Source organism: Thrips palmi, unplaced genomic scaffold (assembly GCF_012932325.1).
Source record: "Thrips palmi isolate BJ-2018 unplaced genomic scaffold, TpBJ-2018v1 HiC_scaffold_5, whole genome shotgun sequence".
In the NCBI taxonomy this organism is placed as follows: domain Eukaryota; kingdom Metazoa; phylum Arthropoda; class Insecta; order Thysanoptera; family Thripidae; genus Thrips; species Thrips palmi.
The window spans coordinates 3,528,002-3,551,148 of record NW_023144632.1 but is presented as its reverse complement, the minus strand read 5'-3'; the positions used below and the strand labels follow the sequence as shown (position 1 = coordinate 3,551,148).

At 47.2% G+C, this 23,147-nt stretch overlaps 5 protein-coding genes across 8 annotated transcripts; 3 read left to right on the top strand and 2 right to left on the bottom strand.

The window, feature by feature from the left end:
- The first annotated feature begins 2,048 nt into the window (after positions 1-2,048).
- Positions 2,049-6,441, top strand: LOC117651397 (arginine--tRNA ligase, cytoplasmic). Its single transcript, XM_034395416.1, has 13 exons — positions 2,049-2,249; positions 2,454-2,630; positions 3,664-3,892; positions 3,979-4,231; positions 4,323-4,505; positions 4,623-4,753; positions 4,835-4,939; positions 5,032-5,210; positions 5,303-5,471; positions 5,554-5,714; positions 5,799-5,960; positions 6,036-6,177; positions 6,259-6,441. Exons 1-13 carry the CDS (start codon positions 2,205-2,207, stop codon positions 6,366-6,368), a joined length of 2,046 nt encoding a protein of 681 aa, XP_034251307.1. The 5' UTR covers positions 2,049-2,204; the 3' UTR covers positions 6,369-6,441.
- A 658-nt stretch (positions 6,442-7,099) lies between these two features.
- LOC117651409 (anamorsin homolog) lies at positions 7,100-8,668 on the bottom strand. Its single transcript, XM_034395446.1, has 5 exons — positions 8,354-8,668; positions 7,938-8,224; positions 7,629-7,788; positions 7,406-7,527; positions 7,100-7,322 (listed from the first exon to the last, which is right to left on the bottom strand). The coding sequence occupies exons 1-5, from the start codon at positions 8,502-8,504 to the stop codon at positions 7,227-7,229; spliced, it is 816 nt and encodes a 271-aa protein (XP_034251337.1). The 5' UTR covers positions 8,505-8,668; the 3' UTR covers positions 7,100-7,226.
- Positions 8,669-10,644: 1,976 nt separating this feature from the next.
- Positions 10,645-15,783, top strand: LOC117651410 (hypodermin-B-like). Its single transcript, XM_034395447.1, has 5 exons — positions 10,645-11,070; positions 11,569-11,657; positions 12,158-12,425; positions 12,885-13,034; positions 13,619-15,783. Exons 1-5 carry the CDS (start codon positions 10,957-10,959, stop codon positions 13,793-13,795), a joined length of 798 nt encoding a protein of 265 aa, XP_034251338.1. The 5' UTR covers positions 10,645-10,956; the 3' UTR covers positions 13,796-15,783.
- LOC117651404 (reticulon-4-interacting protein 1 homolog, mitochondrial) lies at positions 15,766-17,996 on the top strand. The gene is made up of 8 exons (XM_034395437.1): positions 15,766-16,128; positions 16,236-16,461; positions 16,548-16,774; positions 16,860-17,057; positions 17,129-17,241; positions 17,318-17,453; positions 17,538-17,687; positions 17,765-17,996. The coding sequence occupies exons 1-8, from the start codon at positions 16,027-16,029 to the stop codon at positions 17,867-17,869; spliced, it is 1,257 nt and encodes a 418-aa protein (XP_034251328.1). The 5' UTR covers positions 15,766-16,026; the 3' UTR covers positions 17,870-17,996.
- LOC117651394 (NEDD4-binding protein 1-like) lies at positions 17,971-22,557 on the bottom strand. 4 transcript variants are annotated; one of them, XM_034395404.1, is made up of 10 exons: positions 22,356-22,556; positions 21,598-21,848; positions 21,375-21,520; positions 21,080-21,232; positions 20,592-21,001; positions 20,238-20,507; positions 19,348-20,164; positions 19,048-19,269; positions 18,660-18,767; positions 17,971-18,405 (listed from the first exon to the last, which is right to left on the bottom strand). In XM_034395404.1, exons 1-10 carry the CDS (start codon positions 22,384-22,386, stop codon positions 18,288-18,290), a joined length of 2,526 nt encoding a protein of 841 aa, XP_034251295.1. In that variant the 5' UTR covers positions 22,387-22,556; the 3' UTR covers positions 17,971-18,287. The 4 variants fall into 4 exon arrangements, with proteins under 4 accessions (XP_034251295.1, XP_034251296.1, XP_034251297.1 ...); XM_034395405.1 differs by having other exon boundaries at positions 19,348-20,161; positions 22,356-22,555; XM_034395406.1 differs by lacking the exon at positions 22,356-22,556 and adding an exon at positions 22,255-22,276.
- Between the last annotated feature and the right edge of the window lie 590 nt (positions 22,558-23,147).

Genomic DNA, 23,147 nt, shown 5'->3' with positions numbered 1-23,147 from the left:
GCGGATACACGGCGAGTGCCAGCCAGCGCCACGCCACTCCACTGCCAGCGCCAGCCAGGCCGGCCAGCGCCGAGGCGGGGCGGGTGCCGCAACGCGGGCCGGGCCGTTGGGCCCCGCCGCGCCGCGCCGCACCGCCACCGCCCCGCACTGCCCCGCCTGGCGCGGCCCGTCGTCGCGGGGCGCGGCGGGAGGGGAGGCGGGGGCGAGGAGCGGAGTCCAAGAGGACGACTGGTTGGGGCTGCCATGAGCACAGCCGGCACAGCGGGGCGGCGGGCTGGGGCTGGCCATGCTCGTCGCCATGCTCGTCGCCATGCTCGTCGACACGCTCGTCATAGTCGCCATGCTCGTCGCTATGCTCGCCCCCATCGCCAAGCACGTCGTCATCGCCATGGTCGTCGCCATGGTCGTCACCGTCGCCCTGCTCGTGACGGTCGCCATGATCGTCGCCATGTTTGTCACCATTGACATAGACGTCGTCGTCGCCATGCTCGTCGCCATGCTCGGCACCGTCACCATAGTCGTCGCCATTCTTGCCACCATCGCCATGGTCGTCGTCGCCATGGTCGTCGTCGCCATGGTCGTCACCGTCGCCACGCTCCTCGCCACCTCTCCTGCATGCCACAAGCGAGAGGCCCGACCGATACGGCCAAACACACAAGCCTTGGGCGCAAACAGCACCTGCAGACTGATTCCGGCAAACGGTCTCGTCGCTCTGTCTCTCTCGCGCCGAAGCGGTACGCCCCACGAGTGCGAGGGAGACACGGCGACGAAAATGACTGTCGGAATCGGTCTGCCGCACCACTGCCACAGTTAGAAATTGGATTAGCTTCGCACGGCCGAGGCTGCCGAGGCCGAGACACGACGCTCTGCATCGGCTCCATACTAATAGAGGGACGCTGGCGCTGGAACGAAAGAAACACCCCGGGGATACTCCGCGCGCGAGAGACTCTTGATACCAGCCCGCCACCCGCCCGTCGTGCGTGGGGTATCGATGGGGGGCAGTCGGGGGGAGACGTCGCTCGCACGTATAGGGGACGCCCATGAGTGCGAGAGAGACAGAGCGACCAAAACTACTCTCGGAATCGTCCTGCCGGGCCAGGCCGGGCCAGGTCACCAGGCAGCCTGGGGAGAGCGGCTAATCGGAAAAGACCCGTCCGAGGCAGGAAAACGGGCAAGCTTGCCATGCGCCGGACTGTCGCGCTGCCGCCATGAGAGCGCCGTCGCATCGCAACGCATCGCAACGCATCGCAACGAGCTACGAGGTCGACGAAAATAAGTCAGTCGGTGCTGTGAGTCCCTGTCAAGCTTCCGCTGGGTGCAGGGAGCTTAGGACGGCGGTAAATTGCGAGGAACAGACGATGACGATGGGTGCTGCCCTCCAACTCGCCGGCCCTCGTCCCTGGTCCCCCACCGCACAGTGGGCCAGAAGCCGGTGGAGGCGGCCAAAACTCTAGACGCGTTTTGAGCTCCAGAGTCGCTAAATGGGACTCGAACCGAACGTGTGACCCCACCAATGGATTGCTCTCCGAAAGAGGAATCCATTGGTGGGGTCACACGTTCGGTTCGAGTCCTGCTTAGCGACTCTGGAGCCCAAAACGCGTCTAGAGTTTTGTCCGCCTTCCACCGGTCTTCTGGCCCACTGTGCACCGTGACCGCCAGACTGATTCGGAGAGTCATCTTCGTCGCTCGGTCTCTCTCGCACTTATACAGGACGCCCATGAGTGCGAAGGAGACAGAGCGACGAAAACGACGATTCGAATCCTTCTGCCGAGTTGGGAGCAGCTTTCGCGCAACGCTTCGAACGGCCGCGCTTTCCCCCACCCAGTCCACCCAGGATGGCAAACAAGCGGCTTTAAATCGATTCACAGATTCCAATTTACGCAATTTTTTTCGAAGGTTTAAATATTTTCAAATATAAATTTCATGTAGAAATTTGCAATTACCTCACTGTTTAAACGTACTGCGGCACCTGAAAAGTGTTACAAATTCTTCGATAATTTTGCGACAGTTGGCAATAGACCGCCGTTTTCGTCCTGCGAACAAGCGAGTCCCTCCTCACTATCCGCAGTCCTGTCGGCGAGCTCCATGCGGCAGCAGAGCGGTGGCTTTGTTTACCTATTTCGGACTTTTTGACAGTTTTTACTGGTTGAACATTCTGAAAGTCGTTTCCATCAGTCGCAACGATTTAATCGACGGCTGTCGTGATGAGCTTCGAGTACCAGAAACTCCAGCACCGCGCGGAAGTTGCGGTTAGTTGCTGTGCCACATGTACCATTGTGTCAGCATCTGTACTGCATGTTGTTTTTACTTTGGGGGCAACAAAATCAATCTCGATGGTTATTTCAATTAGAAATACACCATTGACATGCAGAGTCTTGTTTTTCTCTTTGAGACATGCCTGTCTTCATCTTTTCATCTACATCGCAGTGCTTAAAACAACATTTCTGTTGCAGGAGCATGAAATAAAAAACTTGGAAGATAAATTACAGTATCTGAGGACGGAATTGAACAAAAATGTGAGTGACTTGGAGCTTCCTGCCCACACTGCCGTAGCAGGGCTGCCTGACGAATTAGCTCAACTTATCACGGACAACATCAAACTGAAGATGCGCTCAGCTGTCTTGAAACGGGTAAGTTTTGTGGATTCCGATAAGGCTTGAGGAGAAGAGCGCAAGGAAGAAAAAGACATTTCTCACCCCATTGTTCACCCTTAAAGAACTCTCCGCACCACTGTTTTTACTCGTTCTTTACCTACTTTCTATATCCATACAAAGGTAAAGACGAGTATTGTGTTTGGTAAGACACAACTTGGTGACACATGTTTAACTCAGTAAATACTTAACACACAATTGTAATGTAATATTTTTTGAATAGGTATGGTTTTGGTGAGAAACTAATGTTAGAAGCTTTTTTCTGTTACCATGAAGCACTTTTTACCTTAAAATCAATAGGAGCGAAGTGCAAGTTCTGGACTGAATGATGGAATAGGATATTTTGCAAAGTTAAACATTTAGGACCAAGTGTTGTGACTCATTAGAAAGCCAACAATGAGTCCTAAAATTCTCCTCTTATGAATTTTACCCGTTTATTACATGATTTTTTGAGATTACTAGATGTTGTGCTGTTGCCAGCCAAAATGTTCTAAGTCCCACGGTTTTAACCTCAACAACGGTGCCGGCGCATGCGCCCTCTCGCCGCTAGGTCTCAGGGAAGCCCCGTCCCTCTAGGGGCATTGTTAGCACACCCCAGCCATGTAACGTGATGTAGACCAATGGATACAGCCCTGCTCCCCCGATCTCTAAACCCAAGTTCAATGCCCATAGATTGTACTATACAAGCATTATTTTTCTCTGAAGTAATGTTGTTACCAAAACCTTGAACTATTCAGAAGACATCAGTTAAATGGTTTACGCCTTATATTGACTGAAATACTGAGATTACATTTGTGTCACCTGAAGGCAAAGAACGAGTACCACTTAGCAAAATTGATAAATTGCTTCTCTAACTTGTTTTCTTTTCTTCTCTCACTTCTTCCCAGGTCCCGTCAGAATTGCATCATGCAAGTCGCAAAAATTGCATCATGCAAGCCTCAAATGCCAAGTGTGTCTGTACATCTAGTAATGTGTTCTAATGATTTATTTACTTGTATGATTCTTATTTCAGGCCATAGAGGAAGAAGAAAAGTCAGGCAAAAGAAAACCGGAGATGCGTGAACCTGTTGTGGGATCCAGCATTTTGAATGCGCTTGAGAAATATTTTGCGGTGGCAGTGCAACGAGCATACCCTGAACTTCCTGATGCCCCTGTTATCATCTCTCTCTCAGGCAATTCCAAATTTGGAGATTACCAATGCAACTCTGCAATGCCTATCACCCAACTGTTGAAGGCCAAAGGTTGATTTCTAAACTTCATTGTTATCTCATACCTCTAGATAATTGTTGTCTACCATCGCCATTTAATTTTTGGTAAATATGTGTAGGTGAAAAGGCAAATCCTCGCGAGGTGGCACAGAAGCTGATGGATTCAGTTCCACCTTTCTCTTGGGTTGAGAAACTTGAAATTGCTGGGCCAGGCTTCATTAACATTTCATTGAGCCGCTCTGTGGGACATCGTGCCTTGAAGGATCTCCTTGAGAACGGTGTTCATCCGCCACCTGTTGATCGCAAAATCACTGTGCTTGTCGACTTTCCCTCTCCAAATATTGCCAAGGATATGCATGTGGGTCATCTCAGGTTTGTATGATTTCTTAGTAGGTAAATTAGTTGTTTGGAATTATGAAAACTGTTAAATACATTTTAATTGCAAAATTGTCTCTTTTTTCAGGGCTGCAATTATTGGAGAAAGTGTGAGTCGCTTATTTGAATTTGTGGGTCACAAAGTGTTGCGAGTCAATCATCTTGGAGACTGGGGCACACAATTTGGAATGCTGATCACTCATCTTCAGGACATTTATCCGGATTATCAAACAAAATCTCCACCCATCAGTGACCTTCAGACATTCTACAAGTAAGTTTTCTCTGTAGACACAGATTTTAATGGGTCATGTGAAACTAAGTCCAAGTGGGAGTGCCACTTAGTTTTGCTGAGCTTTTTGCAATGATAGATTAAATTTTGGAATTTTAGGGAATCAAAAAAGAGGTTTGATGAAGATGCTGAGTTTAAAAAGAGATCTTATGAATCTGTGGTGAAACTCCAAAGTTTTGACCCTGTATACAACAAAGCTTGGCAGCTAATTTGTGACGTTTCTCGCAAAGGTAGTGTACAATGAATTGAAGTATGGATTTGATCTTTCATTGTGTCACCAGCTATAATTTCTCTCATTATTTTTTCCACAGAGTTCCAAAAGATTTATGACCGGTTGGACCTAACATCAACTGAGATAGGAGAATCCTTCTACCAAAGTCGAATGGAACAGGTTGTGAAGGAGCTTGAAGAAAAGGGTACTTGTAACTCTACTTTACACCTGCTGCCAAATTGTGGATCATTCTGTTTGCTTTAAGAAACTCATCACTATTCTGGTTGTTACTTCTAGGACTGCTGGAAGAAGATGAAGGCCGAAAAGTTATGTTTGGGCGCTCAGATCGAATTCCCTTTACCATAGTGAAGTCGGACGGAGGCTTCACTTATGACACTTCAGACATGGCAACAATTAAGTACCGAATCCATGAACAGAAGGCTGATTGGATCATCTATGTTGTGGATGCTGGTCAAGTGAGTACCGAAAACTAAATACAAATTGTTTGATTTCAATTAACTTACTCACTACAGTAATGTACCATCATTTTATCCAATCCATAATTTAGTCGACGCACTTCGAAGTATTGGAAGCCTGTGCTGTAAAGGCTGGTATACTGGACCCGAAAAAAGTCCGAATGGACCATGTACAATTTGGTGTAGTTCTTGGAGAAGACAAAAAGAAATTCAAAACTCGATCTGGAGAGACTGTGAAACTTGCAGCATTGCTCGATGAAGGTATGAAACAACATGCTAAATTTTTGTGAGTTGTGTAGAATGTTTCCGTGATGAATTATTGGTTTATCTTTGCTGCTGACAGGACTAAAACGTGCTGGTGATAAACTGAAAGAGAAAGGTCGAGACCAAGTTCTAACACCAGAGGAGTTGAGGGTTGCTCAAGAAGCAGTAGCCTATGGATGTATCAAGTATGCCGACCTTTCTCACAATCGGACCCATGAATATATTTTCTCATTTGACAAGGTGAATTTCTTCAAACCTGCAGTATTTGGGAAAAGAATTTGGGTTTAAGACTGACATTAATATCATGTACCTTGTGTTCAACAGATGTTGGAGGACAAGGGAAACACAGCCGTCTATCTCCTTTACATGTTGACAAGGATAAGATCCATTGGACGCTTGGCTGGCTTCACTCCTGAGGCTCTGAAGGAATCTGCCAAAAACACTCCTGTCTCACTTGATCATGAAAAAGAATGGAATTTAGCTAAAGTAAGTGTTTTTCAGAGGTTTGCTTTTTTTCTATGGTTAGCACAAATGTTTCTCACACTCCCTTTCTCTTATCAGGTAATTCTCAGGTTCCCTGAAACACTTGAAAAAATCATGCGGGATCTTCTGCTCCATCATCTTTGTGAATATTTGTATGATGTATCAACTGCTTTCTCAGAATTCTATGACAACTGCTACTGTGTGGAAAAGAATCCCAAGGGTATGTACAGCTCTTATTTGTGCTAGTTCTTGTAACAAAATGCAGCTTGTGGTAACTGTTGCTCTTTTGTTTTGTTTTTAGGTGAAATTATCTCGGTGAACGTTGGTAGACTATTGCTTTGTGAAGTAACAGCATCGGTGATGGAAAAGTGCTTCCAAATTCTTGGCATTCGAACTGTCTCAAAGATGTGAAATCAGCTGTGATTCTTAGAACTAATTTATGATGAATAATAATAATAGCAATAAAGAGGTCTAAACTAATTTACTCATTTGTATTTCATTTTGACAATATTCCATGGGACATAATTTTCAATTATAACTGCCCAGCAGCTGCATAAAAATTAACTTCTAACACGAATTGAGAGAAATATTTGTTAACTGTTGTGTCACTTAGGAGCTAAAGGTAAATGTCAATTACTCATCAATCATGGATTTAACTTTGGGGGAAATGAAAGATCACTCAGACTACCGATCACGGTCTGATTGGTCTATTGCTCACCTATTGAGAACACTGTAGCGCTGACATTATTAGAACGATATTAATGATGGCATCTGGATCTAGGTTTTTTTTCTACTTTTGAACTACTATCAGTTCCTTCTAAAAATCACTGAGCATTTTTCCCACTCCCCTGCAGTACGAAAGTCAAGACATAACAAAAGAAAATTTTAATTTAAAAATTTAGTTAAAATATGCCAATATCTATCTGGTAGAAAAGAAATGGTGTTTCTAATTTGATTTTCTTGCCAAAAGTGTCATGATATCTACTATTACTTTTAGCACACAAACCACTCTTGGGAGTTGTGAATACATTTAAATAACTGGATTTCACCACTATGTTTCCCCTCTACTAGATACACTTGGCAAGGAGTGAGAGGAAAGGAGAGGCTGGGCTGTTTGAGTTAAATTAAGAAATACATGAAACTGCTATTTGAAAATCTATAATCAAATCAACAACTAACAATAAGAGTTAAGTTGTCCTAAAGCTATGGTTCATGGAAAATGTAATATTTACACGCATAAGAGTACCTGGGCTGCAACACAGATCCCAATCAAACATTGGCCAGCTGGACTTTTTCACCTGGTTTAAATGCTGGCATACCTAAGTAAGGGCAACTTGCACATCTGAATGCATCACCAAGGTAGCACTGCAAGACAAATCAAGATTGATTAAAAACAGGGCAAAATGGAATCATGTATAGAGTACTGGCAATGAAAGGTGCATGCTTACACTGCCACAAGATGAGGTTTTAGTCGTGGTTTCTTCTTTCTTTCCCCCTTCAGCGGCAAGTTCCTCTGCAAGACCACAACTGCAGTTCTTGCAGGCTTTCCTCACACCAGTTGTGCCACATACTGAAGCAAAGTAAATTTGGCATGAAGCTCAGTGCAAAACAACAACAAAACAATAATTAAGAAAACAAAATTAAGTAAATAAAAAAAAACATTTTGTTTACCTTTTAAGGAGGCAGCGTCAGGCTTCTTCAGATCTTCCTCATCTAGCAATTGATCTGAGTCAATCAAATCAACGGTATCGTCCTCTACATCATCAATCTTCCATACAGCTGCCACCGAATCAGCTGGTTTGGGAAGAGACAGGGCGGCAGATGAACCCACCTGGAACAACAGAATGATAAGCCATTGCGTCACACAAAAGCAATTGTGGAAGGTTGGAAGGTTTAGGTAACGCTGTAGCATTGAGTCCACAAGTGTCAACTCATAGCTATCGACCTTTAATAAATGATTCCCGTGGAACCTTCACTTACCTCAAAGTTTGGTTTTTGGCACTTAAATTGAACTACAGAAGCTCCCTCTTCAGCATCTGACTGGGGAATCTGAGACAGTGATGTAAACCCACTTATCTTCAGAGTCGAGGACAGTTTTTCAGGAGTACGCAAGCCAGTGGCAGTTCCAGTAGGTTCTCTGACAACGAGGAGACCGTTGGGCTTCAGCACACGTAGAATTTCCACAAAAGTGTCGTTTGAGTGTGAGAGACCACCCGGCTGGACGAGACCAGACAGAACTAGGTCAAAATGTGACGCAGGGTGAGCACCTAGAACCAAAAGTAAAATGTAGCAGCCGGCATTGCACAACGCTTGACTCATCACATTTACATAACCTCTTAGCAAAACAAAGATTTGCTGCGCGACGGATGCAAACGGGCCCAATCTTAATTTCGTACCTATGGCAAGTCTGTCGACATTTTCTACTGCAACCAGTCCGTTGTCACCGACAAGTTTCTTGGCCTCCTCCACGACGGATTGCAGTCTCTCTCCGGGAGCGGACGAGCCCCACACGATAAGGACGTTCAGCCCCGGCTTGACGAACTCCATCTTGAGCGAGGTTTATAGGGAAACAATTAAAGACTTGCTGACAGTTGCACTTGACGATATTGTTGACGCAAATACGACGAGCGAACGTCAGCGGACTGTTCAAAACACGCAACGATGTTGTTGCCGAAGCACTGCTGCTGCTGCTGCTGCTGCAACTGCCGCAGCCGCAGCAGACAGGAGAAAGATAGTTCAGCGCCTTGCCAGCCGATGGCGCTGCTGTAGGCGGCGGCAAGATTCAAATACACTCGAGTTCCGGATATGTCTTACACTCCCGATCGGTGAGTAACAAAAACTAGGGCATTTCTAGAGCAGTGAGAACTGTTTCATTTTCTGGGTTAGTCAGAACTGCCCTCATGTTCTCCTACAGTGCGGCTTTCTGGAGTGCTGCCTTGCGCGCCCTTTAGCGCCTGCGAGGTAGGCCGTCGGCACGCCCCGCAACGCACCGGTGTGGAGACGGTGGCCTACCTCGCCCCTGACGACGACGGGGGCGAGGTAGGCCACCGTCTCCACACCGGTGCGTTGCCCGACGCACTCGTGGCCTACCTCGCAGGCGCTAAAGGACGCATTGGCCGCGGAATCTTCACTTCAGAATGAAACCGCAAATCGACAGGTCTAAACGTCCCGAGATGCGCGTCCCCGTTGGATCACCCGGGGAGGCGGCCAGGCCTCAAGTTGCCCAGCAGGCAGGCGCGGGTTGGCAACCCTCGCGAAACTGCATCGTGAGGAATTTCATGTATGTACTTGACAACACTGGAGGGAATTATTCAAAGGTGAGATGTGAGAAAAACAAAACAAATGAAATGACAGGAGATTATGCATGTCACAGTCATTGCAAATGAGTGCTTAGTACTCATCTTCGTAGTAGGGGTAGGTTGGGTAAGAAAAGTACAATCGAGGTTTGGGTAAGAAAAGAACACCCGCGACCTCCGAACTAAACTACACTGAACCATCATGTTGGGAGTTTTAGAAAGATAGGTCATTCCGCTGACAAAAAATAAATTGAGCCCTCAGTTCTACATTGAATTTTTGGAATCAAACTGCACGGTTGAAAAAGACACTAAAAATGACCGTGAATTTTTTTTAAAAATTTTAAATCGTGGTACACGTATACACCCAAGCGCAATGTGCAGACCAGTACGCGACGATCCATTCGCTGGGCCATCCGGGCATTCGGGCATCCCCACGTTATGCAGACTGATAGTCGTGCTCACTGTAAAACCAAACGTGGACAACTCCACATTTGAAATGCAGAGGTGTGGAATTTTCAGTCTCCACACTTGGAAGTGCAGAGTTTGCAGCCTCCACACTTCAAACGTGGAGTTGTCCACGTTTGCTCCATGCTAAGAGATAGGGGCTTTGTGAGCTACTCCACACTTGAAGTGTGGAGGCTGCAAACTCTGCACTTCCAAGTGTGGCGACTTACTCCACACCAGGAAGTGTGGACTTGTCCACGTTTGGTTTCACAGTGTGTCGCTCTGTCTCTCCCGCACCTAAATGGGACATCCCCGTGAGAGTGAGAGAGACAGAGTGACAAAAAAGACTCTCAGTCTGCTGTGGCCGGCAGGGTGCACAGTCCGAGGAGGTGTTCCACGCTGTCGCGTCGCCAGTGTCGTGTCCTGCGTGTCCTCGAGGTGGGGGGGCCGGCCCCGGGCGGGCACGATGTGAACAGCGTGGCGGTCCCATTCATACTGTCGCTGAGCAGCTGAACAGTAACAGCGGTTGGTACAGCAGAAAGTGGCACTTCTTTACAGAAACCACCACCACATAGGGCGACACGCGCACGCGCCAACTCACGCACGCAGGCGGCGGTGGCAGGCGGAAACTCAGACGAGACTAGGCCACTCGAATAAGGTGCAGGACACCCTCGGTCCTCGTCTTCTGCGGTGCAGTGCGGTGGTTTTCGGGAGGGTGCGCGATAAGGTCCCCAAGCCCCGAACGTCCCCGTCGGGGACACGCCAGCTGGCGGGCAGGCAGGCGGGCAGGCAGTGGGGCCGCCGGGCCTCGGCGCCTCGGCCGTCGGCCGCGAGATGCAGCGAGCGCGCGCCGCGAGCCGCTCCGCGAGCCGGGCCGTGGGCCTGCCTGCCCGCCTGCTTCGCCTGCTCCGCGCGCTGCTGCTGGTGCCTGCAGTGCCGGCGCTCGGTGAGTGCGCCGTACTCGCCGTACTGCAGACTGAGCGTCATTTTCGTCACTCCGTGTCTCTCGCTCCTTTGCGGGACGCCCCGTGAGTGCGAGAGAGACTACAGGGCGACGAAAACGACTCTCAGTCTGCCGCGGGCTTAGCGAACCTCGCGGCGAGGCAGTGCCAGAGCCGTCGGTACTGCCGAGTGAAGAGGCATTTCGCCACTCCGCCTCTGTCACACTGGATGGCTCCCCGCAAGGGTGCGAGAGAGGCAGAGCGATGATGTCGCTCGGCTGAGGCGCGCCTCGTTCCGCGTCGTGCGCAGACGGGCAGATGCCAGCATCCCCCACCGCAGCCACCCGCGGAGCCGCGCCGCCCGCGCTGCCCCACAAGAGCATGCAGATCGTCGGCGGCACGGCGGCGGACATCAAGGACTTCGGCCACCAGGTGAGTGGGACGGCCTTGGGGTTGGCCTTGGGGACGGCCTTGGGGACAGCCTTGGGGACGGCCTTGGGGACGGCCTTGGGGACGGCCTTGGGGACAGCCTTGGGGACAGCCTTGGGGACGGCCTTGGGGACGGCCTTGGGGACGGCCTTGGGGACGGCCTTGGGGACAGCCTTGGGGACGGCCTTGGGGACGGCCTTGGGGACGGCCTTGGGGACGGCCTTGGGGACGGCCTTGGGGACGGCCTTGGGTCTTCCCCTGAACTTGGACGTGGCCATCACACCGCATGCACAGTGCTCTTTGAAGTGCCACCGGCCGCGCGCTGCCTGGCTGTATCGAGTTAAGGATTCTGACTAATTCTCATTTTGGCCCGTGAATGATTTTAGTATTTAAATGTTTCCAAATCAGTTCCCTTCAAGCTTCTCACTCACATCAACACTCAGAATCAGAATCAGTCAGAATGGCTCAGAATCCTTGAATTGATACAGCCCCTGTCTCCAGGTGAGCTGGTTCTACGACGGCGCGCACCGCTGCGGAGGCTCCATCTTCACCAACGAGTGGGTCCTCACGGCGGCGCACTGCTGCATCGGGTGAGTTCGCTTGCACGCGCGGAGTTTGCAGTCCCCCACACTGCCAGTGTGGGATTCTCCACGTTTGCACCACGCCAAGAGACAGGGTCTCTGTGAGCTACTCCACACTGACGAGTGGAGACTGCAAACTTGCACACGTCCGTCCAAGTGTGGAGACTTGCTCCGCACCAGGCCGAGGCGGCGGCGGCAACCACTCGAAATTTTTTTGTACACAGGATTCTTCAAAAGTGGGGATTTCTTCATGATTTCACTGGATTTCGCGTCAAAGTTATGCCAGATTTCTTGAGATTTTGGTGGGATTTTGCGAGATTTCCCCAGATTTTGATGAGATTTCGTGAGATTTCATCAGATTTCGAAGGGATTTCGCGAGATTTCCACCGATTTCGCGCAAGATTTCGGCAAATCAAGTGGACACAGGACTTGGCGAGTGGTTGCCCCCTCGTGCCAGGCAGTGCGGAGTTCTCCCCACTCGGCTTGAAAGCGCCGCCATGCTCCGCCAGGGCGTCGCCGTCGCCGCAGCACGAGCTGATCGCGGGCACGGCGCTCATCACGCCGCGGGGCCGCGCGCGCGGCCAGACGGTGGGGCTGGCCGAGATGCACGTGCACCCGCGCTTCGACGTGCACATCTACACGCACGACATCGCGCTGCTGCGCGTCACGCCCGTCTTCGTCTTCGACGCCGTGGTGCACTCCATCCCCATCATCGACCTCAGCGGGCCGCCCTTCGCCTCCGAGCCAGTCGTCATCTCCGGCTGGGGCCTGCTTAAGGTTCGCTGGGGGTGGCTCAAGTGAGGGGGCCCCCGGGAGGTGGGGGGGGGGTAGGCGGCTGTTAAGCAAAGTTGTGTGGAGAACTCCATTCTTGAAATGCGGAGGTGTGGAGGTGTGGAGGAGTGGAGGTGTGGAAGAGTGAAGGTGAGTGGAGGAGTGGAGGTGTGGACGAGTGGAGCAGTGGACGAGTGGAGGTGTGGACGAGTGGAGGTGTGGACGAGTGGAGATGTGGAGGTGAGGTAAAAGTCTCCGCACCTCAAGTGTGGAGTTCTCCACGTTTGCGCCATGCCAAGAGATAGAGGCTCTGTTCGCTTACTCTACACTTAAAGTGCGCAGACTGTAAGCTCCGCACGTCCAAGTGTGGAGAATTAATCCGCACCGGGAGGTGAGAAGTTCCCCACTCGTGATTCGATAGTAAGAAGGGTGCTGTCGCTGCATTGTAGTATCGCGCTTTCGCAGGAGTTCTCGTCCTACCACACGCCCGTCCTGCAGAAGGTGAAGGTGTTCGTCAACGACATCCACGCCTGCAGGAGCAAGTACTTGGAGGCGTCGTGGGCGCTGCCGGACACACTCATGTGCGCGTCGGCCGACCGGAAGGACGCCTGTCAAGTGAGCGAGCAGCCTCCACTATGTGAAACCAAGAGTGGGGAACTCCACACTTGAAATGCGGAGGTGTGGACTTTGCAGCCTCCGCACTTGGAAGAGCAGAGTTCGCAGTTTCCGCATTTCAAAAGTGGCGATCTCCACGTTTACACCACGCCAAGAGATAGGGACTCTGTGATCAGCCATTCTGTGAGCCACACAGTGTCGAGAGTGCAAACTCCCCACGTCCAAATGTGGATACTGCAAACTCCACACGTCCAAGTGCGGAGTACTTCTCACAATGGGGAGAGCACTGGTAAAACTGACGCGTGACACTATGCTTGACTCCAGCATAAAGTTACGCTTGAAGATGTTACGCTTGAAATGAAGCGTAGACTTGAAAACTCCCCCATGCATTTAGATAGGGGGAATCGGCGTGCACGAGCCGGTTACGCTTGATTTCAAGCGTCAACTGGTTACGCTTGAAAACTGTGGGTAATAATACACTTTAGTTCTACCAGTGTGGGGAGTTCTCCGCACTTGGTTTGGCCTGGTTTGGCTGTGCTGCTGCGCGGCTTCCTCACGGCTTGGCCGGGCTTGGCATTCCCCAGGGCGACAGCGGCGGCCCGCTCATCTACCGGCCCCCCGGCGACACGCTGGACCGCCAGGTGGGCATCGTCTCGTCGGGCATCGGCTGCGCCAGCAAGGACTTCGCCGGGCTGTACACGGACCTGCGCCACCCGGACATGCGCGCCTTCATCACCAGCGTCACGGGCTTCACGTTCTGACGGTCCGACCGACTGACCGACCGACCGGGACGTGAGGGGGCGGGTTTAAAGGGAGGGGGCAGCAGACCGTTTGCCCCCCTTCGGGCCCAGAAGTGCGCCTGGAAGTTAGAAAGAAAGCAACACTTTGCCCTTGTGAATCGGCAAAAACCCACTCTTTGCCTCTGAAAATAGGCTAAAAGCGCTCCGTCTCCCCCGTCCTTCTTAGTCTGGATCCGCCCCGTGCCGCCCCTGCCGGCTGTCGCGTCGTCAGCCCCCTTTGCTCGGAGGGCCTCCTCGCTGCGCAATGAGGAAGTTAAGGCAAAGCTCGGGACAGATGGCGCCACCACCGCGCGGGCCGCCGGGCCAGGCCTCGGCTGAGGTCTCCGGGTCTGGCCGGGCTGTCGGCACGGTATTTCTCGGAGTATTGATGAATAACTCTCTATAAAGACGTTAAGTTGACTTTCTGTGGCAAACGAGTCAGTAATTCTGTAACGAATGCATTTCATTAAGCCCCGCTAACGCTCTCGACGACGTTACTGCTTCCCCTGCTTCCCTGGCAGTGAGCCACCTGCAGTTAGTTACTTTGAGTGTCTCAATAAGTACCAACTTTTATTGGTGTTTTTCATTGACACGTGGCATAATATTTGTTGAGAATTCCAAGACCACCAAGCATCTGTATTGCATGGTAAAGTCTATTGAAATATGCTCTTATTTCTTAGTGAATATACTCACATGTGTGTTCCTAGGTCTTTAGATAGCTGCATTATACAACATTTTCTGTTTTCCTTTTGGCATCTAATTTTCTTGAAGTAAAAGCCTTATTTTGCAAACAAAAATATTGTTCTACGGCAAAAATTACCATACTTGGGTTGTCGTCCCAAATTTATGCTTGTCGAAGAATTCCGTTGAAAGATTATGTCCTTTGCTGTCCAAAAGAATACTCAAATGTTTTGTTCGACAAAATGAATGGTACAAAGTACTTACAGAAAGTTGACTAGATTGAAATCCTATTTTTAAAAGAGTTAAATGCTAAAAAGACCAATTTTTACCCCTTTTTGAGAATTTTGGTTTTCGAAAGTTTGTAAAAATTATGCCAGCGTTGTGATTGTGGTATGTGGCATGCGTATTGACCATATAAAGATCCTGGAATTTTATGGAAGGTACATATGGGAAATCAACTTGCATTTGGATTCCTTAGTAAGTAAAAATTCACAACGACAACTCAACTTTGATAACATTTGCCGTACAACAATTTTCCTCCAAAATGATGCTTGAACTAGTGTACAGCCTTAACTGAGCGACAACGCTATCTTTTTGAAGGCTGAATACCTTTTACTCAGTCGAAAGCAAAAAACTGAGCGAAACAACTAAAAGTTAACGTAAACATCCATAAATCGAAAACCATACAGAGTTGGGGCCTGTAACTTTGGGATTGAATTCATCTATTAGTGGTTGGATTTTCATCCTTCATATCAGCCCTACATCACAAACCAAAAAAAATGAAGAACATGAAAATCTTACTTTACAACAGAAACAGAATCCTAAATTTTTCTTCTTTGTTCGCAATCAAATGCACAGAATTCTATCATTTTGTGTGAATATTATAAAATTTATGTAACATAAAGAGGACCCAATTGTCTTGCTTTGGCTGACAAGCAAGCACAACACTAGCATACAGCCCAGGCTGGTCCAGGCAGTCCCGGCCCAAGCGATGGTGGCGCCACCCGTGGCCGAGTTTGGCAGTTAACTTCCTCATGCAAGCTGCGAGCTTGGCAGTGCCGGTCCTTAAGTTCAAGTTCAAGTCGCCGACCCTTCCTCAGCCCAGGCGACGTCCGCGTACGATGGGTTGCCTAGCGCCACGGCGGCCAAGACTCCCTCCCTTCCTTCTTCTTCGTCGGCAAGGACCTGCCAACTGCCACAGGCAAATCTCAACTCGCGTGCCACGTATGCGTCTCGCATCGATTTGTATTGCCCTGATTGAAGACACATTAAAGGCCGATTGAGAAAGAGACCTTGCTGACGGAGTCCGTTCCTCCACGAGCAGAAGCCCCGCAGCACGAAGGCGTTTGGGGCGGTGTTTGATGATTGATTGTGTGGCAGCCCTGGAACAGCAGACTACAAAAGTGAAAAACAAAAACATTGAAATGAACGTCTGGCTTTGACTTCAGTGGACATCAGTGACATTTAACAGTTTACGCCTGCTTTAATTAATCTGTCATTAGTTATAAATTGTCTGTTTTTCAACAACAAAAATGGCTTTTGTACTGGGTTCACCACTATTAAGGCACATAACCAAGCTGTCATCGCAGACTTGTGCCCTCAGTATCAAAGAAAATTACACAATTCAGTGCAATGTAAGTAACAGCTTGTGTGCTACTCCCCAGCTGAGAATAGCTCCAATTTTTGTGCATTTTCATTGACTGGTAGCGGACTCACTTAGCACTTGTGGCATTGTTGGCAGGGTTTGTGGAGGGTTTCCATGCCTTTCTCAACTACTACTACCGATCCGAAAGTCGACATGAAACCGAAAGAAGGAAAGATTTGTGCCTGGCAAGTCCATGCCTACGGGGGTGTGGAGGAGCTGCAACTGTCATGCTCAGTTCGGGAACCTGTGATCTCCAAACCAGATGATGTGCTGGTCAACGTATCTGCAAGCTCCGTCAATCCCATTGATGTTGCCATGATGAGTATGTTTCACTTGTCATTTTGTGCCCGGTGATGGTGGTTCTTATCTTCTTCTTATCACACATTATAAATTGATGTATGGCTGCAGATGGATATGGAGCAACACTCTTTAACAAAATACGACAGGCCATGCAAACAAAATCTAGCGAACCCAGCATTGAATTCCCCCTGACTCTAGGACGGGACTTTGCTGGTAAAGTCATTGCAGTTGGTCATAATGTCATAAATATCAAGCCAGGAGACGATGTGTGGGGTGTGATCGCACCGACAAGTCAAGGCTGTCATGCACAGAAAGTTGTACTTAGTCAAAGTAATGTAAGTATCTGACTTAAAAACCTAGGCTTCTTGCTAGATGATATTTGTGGCAGAAGTATTGATGAGGTATTGCTCAATGCGTCAGATTCGTCCCAAGCCAAAGAATTTAACCATGGAAGAAGCTTCATCCATACTATATGCAGCTGTTACTGCATGGTCTGCTCTACGAATAACTGGCGATTTGCTGGTCACTGGAGCCAGGGGAAAACGAATTCTTGTGTTGGGTGCAGCTGGTGGTGTTGGATCAGTCGCTGTTCAAATGGGAAAGGCATGGGGTGCTGCGGTAAGTTCATTTCCCACTTACACTTTGCAGCTCTGATGTAAACTTACAGATTTGAAATTGCTGTCACACAGGTAGTTGGTACATGCCGCTCAGATGCAGTTCCCCTTGTTCAATCTCTTGGAGCAGATGCTGTCATTGATTATGCATTGCCTGATAGCAATGACAGGTTGAGGTCAGAAGGACAGTAAGTATTGCTCACTTGCAAAATGACTTAATGGTATAAATAAACAACCAAATAATTAAACCAATTTCTCTCTCAGGTTTGATGTAATATTGGATGCAGCTGGTCTTGGCCCTGATGCTGGCCCATATGCGTCTTGTTTGAAGCAATGGTCAAATGCCAAGTACATAACACTTCGCAGCCCTCTGCTTAAAAATTTCGATGAGCATGGATTGGTGAGCTAATAAGATTTTTCACATTATTGAAGCTCATTTTATTATTAATATTATGATTTACTCACTGACCCTGTTGGATTTCAGGTCCTAGGGGCATTGAAAAGTGCAGCCGACCTAGTTCAACCAAATATTACAACTGGAGCTCTATCGCAAGGAGCCACAATGAGATGGGGCTTCTTCATGCCATGCAATGCCGCCTTGGATGAAATACAACTTTTAGTTGAGGCGGGAAAGGTACGCCACGCATTTACAATTTCACAGTGAATAGACAGCAAGAAAAATAATTTTTGTTCCTTCTTCTTCTCTTACAGGTATCTCCATGCATTCAGAAAGTATTCCCCTTTGCTGATCTGCCTAAAGCTTACCAGATGGTTTTGGACGGCCACTTACGTGGTAAAGTTGTAGTGTCACTTTAGTCACAGAAATATTAAAATGTTATACATCCAGAGAGGATTTGTTGCTGAATAATGAAATGTGGGAGGAACAAGGAAATTATAGAATAATATGACGCATTAAATTAAAGAAATAATGGCAAATATAAAACTGCCTCCTTATATTGTACTTTAGAAAGATGCAAAACAAAGCTTATAAAATTATCAATTATTGTAGTCTTAGACACATCACCAGGACTCAAAAGAAAAAAACAAAACAAGATAGGTAGACTATAACAGGAGTAGTCACAGCCACATCTTTGATTCAGATTCCTCCCTAATACAATTCATAGTCTTGAACACAAATTGAGAACAGACTCATGAAGAAGAAACAGAAAAAGAGAGATGATGTAGACTTGGTCTCCACCAAAAACAAAACATAAGGATAAGGAAAGTCTAAATCTCACTTTTTAGGAGTTGGGTCAGGGAAACGAAGAAAATCTTGAAGATGGGGACCATTCCGTCCAAGAGGATCATTTGGAAAAAGGATAATATCTCCAACCCATGTAAACATGAGCAACCTACAACATGAATAGCAATAACCAAATTAAGACACTATCTAGAAAGCTAAATATTTAAAATATCTCCAACCCATGTAAACATGAGCAACCTACAACATGAATAGCAATAACCAAATTAAGACACTATCTAGAAAGGTAAATATTTAAAATATCTCCAACCCATGTAAACATGAGCAACCTACAACATGAATAGCAATAACCAAATTAAGACACTATCTAGAAAGCTAAATATTTAAAATTTTAGAAAGTCTCACCTCTGTTCAATAGTCTCACGCCAGGCTTCATTCTCAGAGAGAAGATCTCTATAATTGTCAGTTGAAATAATGACTCCTCCAAGCTCAGCAGCAAGCTGCACAATGTATCTAGAAAGCCAGAGACAGCAAGCAAGAAATATAAATTCTAGCAATTGTCACTGATGAATGTTACACTTACCACAGGAATGGTGAAACACTACATAGAGAACAACTTTCCACAATGGAAATCCTTCAGCGTCATGAAAATGACGATTTGCTGCCACTACTGAGACCGAGAGATTGAGTACTAAACCTAAACCGGGCCTTCACCGGGGTTTCACTCAAGTCAGATCAGCTCTGGGCAGTTCCCTACATTCAAACTCATTTATTGCTTGAGAATCAGACTTGCCTGTCATCGTATGAAGCTACTTTACGTCCATCTTCCATGGTCCTGCTTGGAGTAAAACTAAGGATTCCTTGATTTTCAAGGTCATCCATAGCTTTTCTTTCTTCAGGGGGAACATGGAAACGGCGATATTTGGGGGCAAATGCAAAAACCTTGTGACCTCTGTCCGTGAAATACTTAATGCATATTTGTAGACCACGCACAGAGAAGGGGCCTCTGCCATGTCTGGAAAGAAAACAACACAAGTCAGGTCCACATGTTGAGATTCATAAAAGCAGATCACAGTAAGGAACTGACACGTACGCGATAGCAACATTACTGGCATCAATAACCACAGGTCTCAAGCCTGTCTTCGGGATTTCAGGATTGGGATTAAATATATTGCCACCAAACTCCTTCTTTTCCTTACTGTCAGTGGGTGAAGACTGCTTCTGCTCCGAAGAAGAATCAACTTTGCCTGATTGAACAGCATTGGATCTAAGAGCTTTTGCTTTCTTCTCTTTTTTATCATGAATTTTCTGGAACTTGGAGGTTTTACTCAAATTTTGATGTCGGTTTGAATGACTGGAAGGCCTCATACTTGAGTGAGAAGAGGAAAACAACGGTATATAATCTGGAGCTGGTCCGGACGATGTAGATGCTGCTGGGCCTTTGTTCCAATTTGGAGGCTGGTTGGAAGTTTTAGGCTTCGTTCTTTGGGGAAACAGAGGTGTGTACTCTGGGGCTGGTCCTGATGATGTAGATGCTATTGAAGTTCCTAATTTCTCCATATTCTGTCTCTTTTTTAGCTTCTTCTTCTGTTTTTTGCTGAGCATAGGTTCATTAACCACCTTTGCAGCGGTAACAACTTTACACACGGCAATGTCATCATCATCATCACTGTCTTCAATAAGCAGTGAAGGAGGCTTATTGGACTTCATCTCCTTTTCGATTATAATGTCATCATCAGAGCTCAGCTCACCACTTGCACTGCTGCTTGCCCTATCAGCACCTCTTTCACCGACTTGGCAATTAGCAATTTCTGTTCCCAACTGATTAGACACAGTAGTTTGAACATCATTTGGGGCTGATTTTTCGGTTACTTGAGCTACTCTGTTGACTTGGACCAATTCTCCTCCTGCTTTCAAGAAAGATACTATGGTAAAACTAAGCATGATCAAACACTAAAAAAATCTGCAGACCCAAAAAATTACCTTTCTCTTTGGCTTCAATATTTTGCTCTGAGACATTTGGAATTTTGGTATGAGTCACACTTTCTCTCTCTTTTTCTTTAAGCAAAAGATTTGTAAAACCACCAATTGGGCTACTATGGGACTGGTCAGTTGAATTACCAAAATCTTGAACAGGTTCAACAGAAGTTAAGACCTTTGGTTTACAGTTCTCTTTCACTACTTCGGAAAACCGACGGATCAGATCATCTCCAGGGCTACAAATATCACTTCTTTGAGTCATCTTTTCTTGATCTGGCAGTGAGATGAAAAAATTGTTTTAGCTTCACAGAATAGTTTTACAACTGTAATTAAATAGAAAGCGAACATCCAAAGTACCTGATTTGACACTTGATGGAGTTTTAGATGAGTTTACTTGCACATCCATTGCCAGATTTTTACCTAGGTTTTGACTAATGCTAGCCAAGGGAAAGCTTGAGCCTTGAGAAGTTGTTGCTTGTACATCCATGGCAAGATTTTTACCTAAATTTTGACTTATTTTACTCAAGGGGAAGCTTGAGCCTGGAGAAGTTGTCCAAGTGGGAGCACTTGGGGCTGCGTCTTCACAGACATCTAGTATCATGACAGATGAATTGGCATCATCACACTGTGATGATGTGGATGGCATATCATTTAGGACCTTAACAACAATGTTTTCTCCACCGATGGACGCTTTGGAGCTTTCAGCAACATTCCGGTTAGGTGAATGCTGAGCACTTGCACAGTCTTTTGACTGTAAAAGTACTCGCCTGAAAGTAATTTGAATGACATTAATACAGGGAAAGGTGCAAAAATTCACTTAAAATCAAAATATACGGGAAGCACACCGATCTTGGATGGATGATGAAGGTTGGGAGTTGACATTAATTATAAGATTTGATCTTTTGACAAGAGGCTCTATACCAGGTTGATTGATCACAGGTACATTTCTTGAGCTGATGGGAGAACTAACTGAAAGTGTTCTTTTGAATGATATCTTCCTGAAATTGAATGGAGTAAAGTTGGCATTAGAAACAAACATCATTTCTTCAAGAAGTCACTGTCCCTTAAACATAGTTAGACAAAAGTAAAGAGGCTAAAACATTACAAATGAAAAATAGTGCTTATGGAAGAAGTAACTACCTTCCGCCAATGGGTGATGGAGAGACAATACATATGGAATCATCAGTATCGGAAACATCAATAGTGCTATTCAAATCATTATTCATTCCCCCAGCCTCTGGTAAAATGTGTTCTTCAACAAGCATACGGCAGCGTTCAAGAAGCTCCTAAAACCACATAAACATTTAATGCAAACAGAGACTAAAAGATTGAGAGCTATGGCAAAGGCAATCAACATTCTTACCATGATAGCATTGGTTGATACATTTGGATCCTGCCTCTTCACAACAATCTCGCAAAGACCATTGGGATGTATCTGAGACTTGGCCACAGTAAATTTGGCGCGATCTTGAATTGTTTTGTTGCGTATTAACCCTTGCAATGATGTGGCAATACGTGGCCGAAGAAATATTCCAGTGTGAAATAGACCTTTACTGTCCCGCAAACGTCTGGAAGTAGGACTGTCCCTCATGGTGAACATTGCTGGGCTTCCACCTGAAACAGAAAAACAACATTGTGAAGTTCGAGAGTAAGTATCATTCACATACTGGGGAAATATATCTGGTACAGGCAACTGGGTTCTGCAGCCTATCACAACATAAACTAACTAAGTTCCAGGATCTAAGTTCCAATATGGTCAAAGTTGTACATTTTCAACGACCCAAAAAAAGAAGTTAGCACTTTCAGATGAAGAGATTGCGAAAAATGCTCAAGAAACTGCGAGGCACAGGGCATCGCGCAAGAAATGAGAATCACAATAACCACATGTTGTCCAGCATGGGCCCAGGTGCATGGTTTGAGGTTAAAGTGCTCCATAAGATGACGAAGCCACAACAAAGTCACATGACATTACAGGATAGATGAATATGATTAACGAATATGACTTTGTCTAGACAGAGACCTTAATAATGAGGATAATGAGTCGCAAGGCGAACGGTCATCATCGGTATTGAAAAACGACAGGAAGAAACAAGGGATCTGCAATTTTCACAAACGTTTTACCTTTGAAGGTAGGGCGAGACCTGTTTTTCATCACTTGATTCCCTGTTATTTTCGCGTGCGACCCTCTAACTTGCGCGCTGGAGATACTTCAAGAATTTTGTCACATAGTTTTTTGTTAAAAGCATGCGAATTGCAAACAACAGAGCAAGCACCAAAAGAAAAACACGTCGTCACGGCAAGAGGGGAGGGGGGCAGAGGGGGTAGAGTTATCGAGTTCGAGTCACCTGTTACCACAACACCACATGGTTGATAGCCACCGAACAAATCAAATTGTCCGTAATAAACATCATTTTTAAAATCTTAACAGAAATCAAATCCAAAAGGAACTAATAAGGATCATCACTGTGTGAGAAACTCAAACAGTATTTGGAAGTCACGAGGCGTTTTTCCCGTTCTTCAGTTGGCAGACCTGGTCAAACTCGCTTGCCGCCTGAATTCAAAACCCTGGAAAGGACTACGGTATTGCGACATGTTGCGAAGGTCGGGCTCAAGGCTCCGCGCGCTGCGGCCGCTGCGGCAGTCTAGCTAGAGAAGCGTAGAGAAGCGTAGAGAAGGCCAACTTCAAGGTGTCGACCGGCGATCCGGCGGCGCCGGCCGCGGGTCCACGCTTCCTGCCAGCACTTCTCGCTCCGTCTCTATCGCACTCATGGAGGGTGCCGTAAGGGTGAGAGGGTGTGGGAGGCAGAGCAAAGAGTGCGGGCAGCGGGCCCGAGCTGGCACACTGGACTAAAGAACAGGTCATGTGGCTCCGCAGCAAGGCTCCGCGGGGCTCGGTAAGGGCACAGCAACCGC

Bases quoted from the DNA above. Each gene is read 5' to 3' on its own strand.
- LOC117651409 (XM_034395446.1), bottom strand. From the start codon at position 8,504: ATGGAGTTCGTCAAGCCGGGGCTGAACGTCCTTATCGTGTGGGGCTCG. The intron at 7,789-7,937 runs GTAAGTGAAGGT...CTGTTGTTCCAG, and splicing joins GCCAAAAACCAAACTTTGAG to GTGGGTTCATCTGCCGCCCT. The intron at 7,528-7,628 runs GTAAACAAAATG...ACTTTGCTTCAG, and splicing joins TGACGCTGCCTCCTTAAAAG to TATGTGGCACAACTGGTGTG.
- LOC117651397 (XM_034395416.1), top strand. From the start codon at position 2,205: ATGAGCTTCGAGTACCAGAAACTCCAGCACCGCGCGGAAGTTGCG. The intron at 4,940-5,031 runs GTACTTGTAACT...TGTTACTTCTAG, and splicing joins GAAGGAGCTTGAAGAAAAGG to GACTGCTGGAAGAAGATGAA. The intron at 5,715-5,798 runs GTGAATTTCTTC...TGTGTTCAACAG, and splicing joins ATATTTTCTCATTTGACAAG to ATGTTGGAGGACAAGGGAAA.
- LOC117651404 (XM_034395437.1), top strand. From the start codon at position 16,027: ATGGCTTTTGTACTGGGTTCACCACTATTAAGGCACATAACCAAGCTG. The intron at 16,462-16,547 runs GTATGTTTCACT...GTATGGCTGCAG, and splicing joins CATTGATGTTGCCATGATGA to ATGGATATGGAGCAACACTC. The intron at 17,058-17,128 runs GTAAGTTCATTT...GCTGTCACACAG, and splicing joins GAAAGGCATGGGGTGCTGCG to GTAGTTGGTACATGCCGCTC.
- LOC117651394 (XM_034395404.1), bottom strand. From the start codon at position 22,386: ATGAAAAACAGGTCTCGCCCTACCTTCAAAG. The intron at 21,233-21,374 runs GTAGTTACTTCT...ATTCAATTTCAG, and splicing joins CCATCACCCATTGGCGGAAG to GAAGATATCATTCAAAAGAA. The intron at 19,270-19,347 runs GTACGTGTCAGT...TTTTCTTTCCAG, and splicing joins GCCAGTAATGTTGCTATCGC to ACATGGCAGAGGCCCCTTCT.
- LOC117651410 (XM_034395447.1), top strand. From the start codon at position 10,957: ATGCCAGCATCCCCCACCGCAGCCACCCGCGGAGCCGCGCCGCCCGCG. The intron at 11,658-12,157 runs GTGAGTTCGCTT...ATGCTCCGCCAG, and splicing joins GCGGCGCACTGCTGCATCGG to GGCGTCGCCGTCGCCGCAGC. The intron at 13,035-13,618 runs GTGAGCGAGCAG...GGCATTCCCCAG, and splicing joins ACCGGAAGGACGCCTGTCAA to GGCGACAGCGGCGGCCCGCT.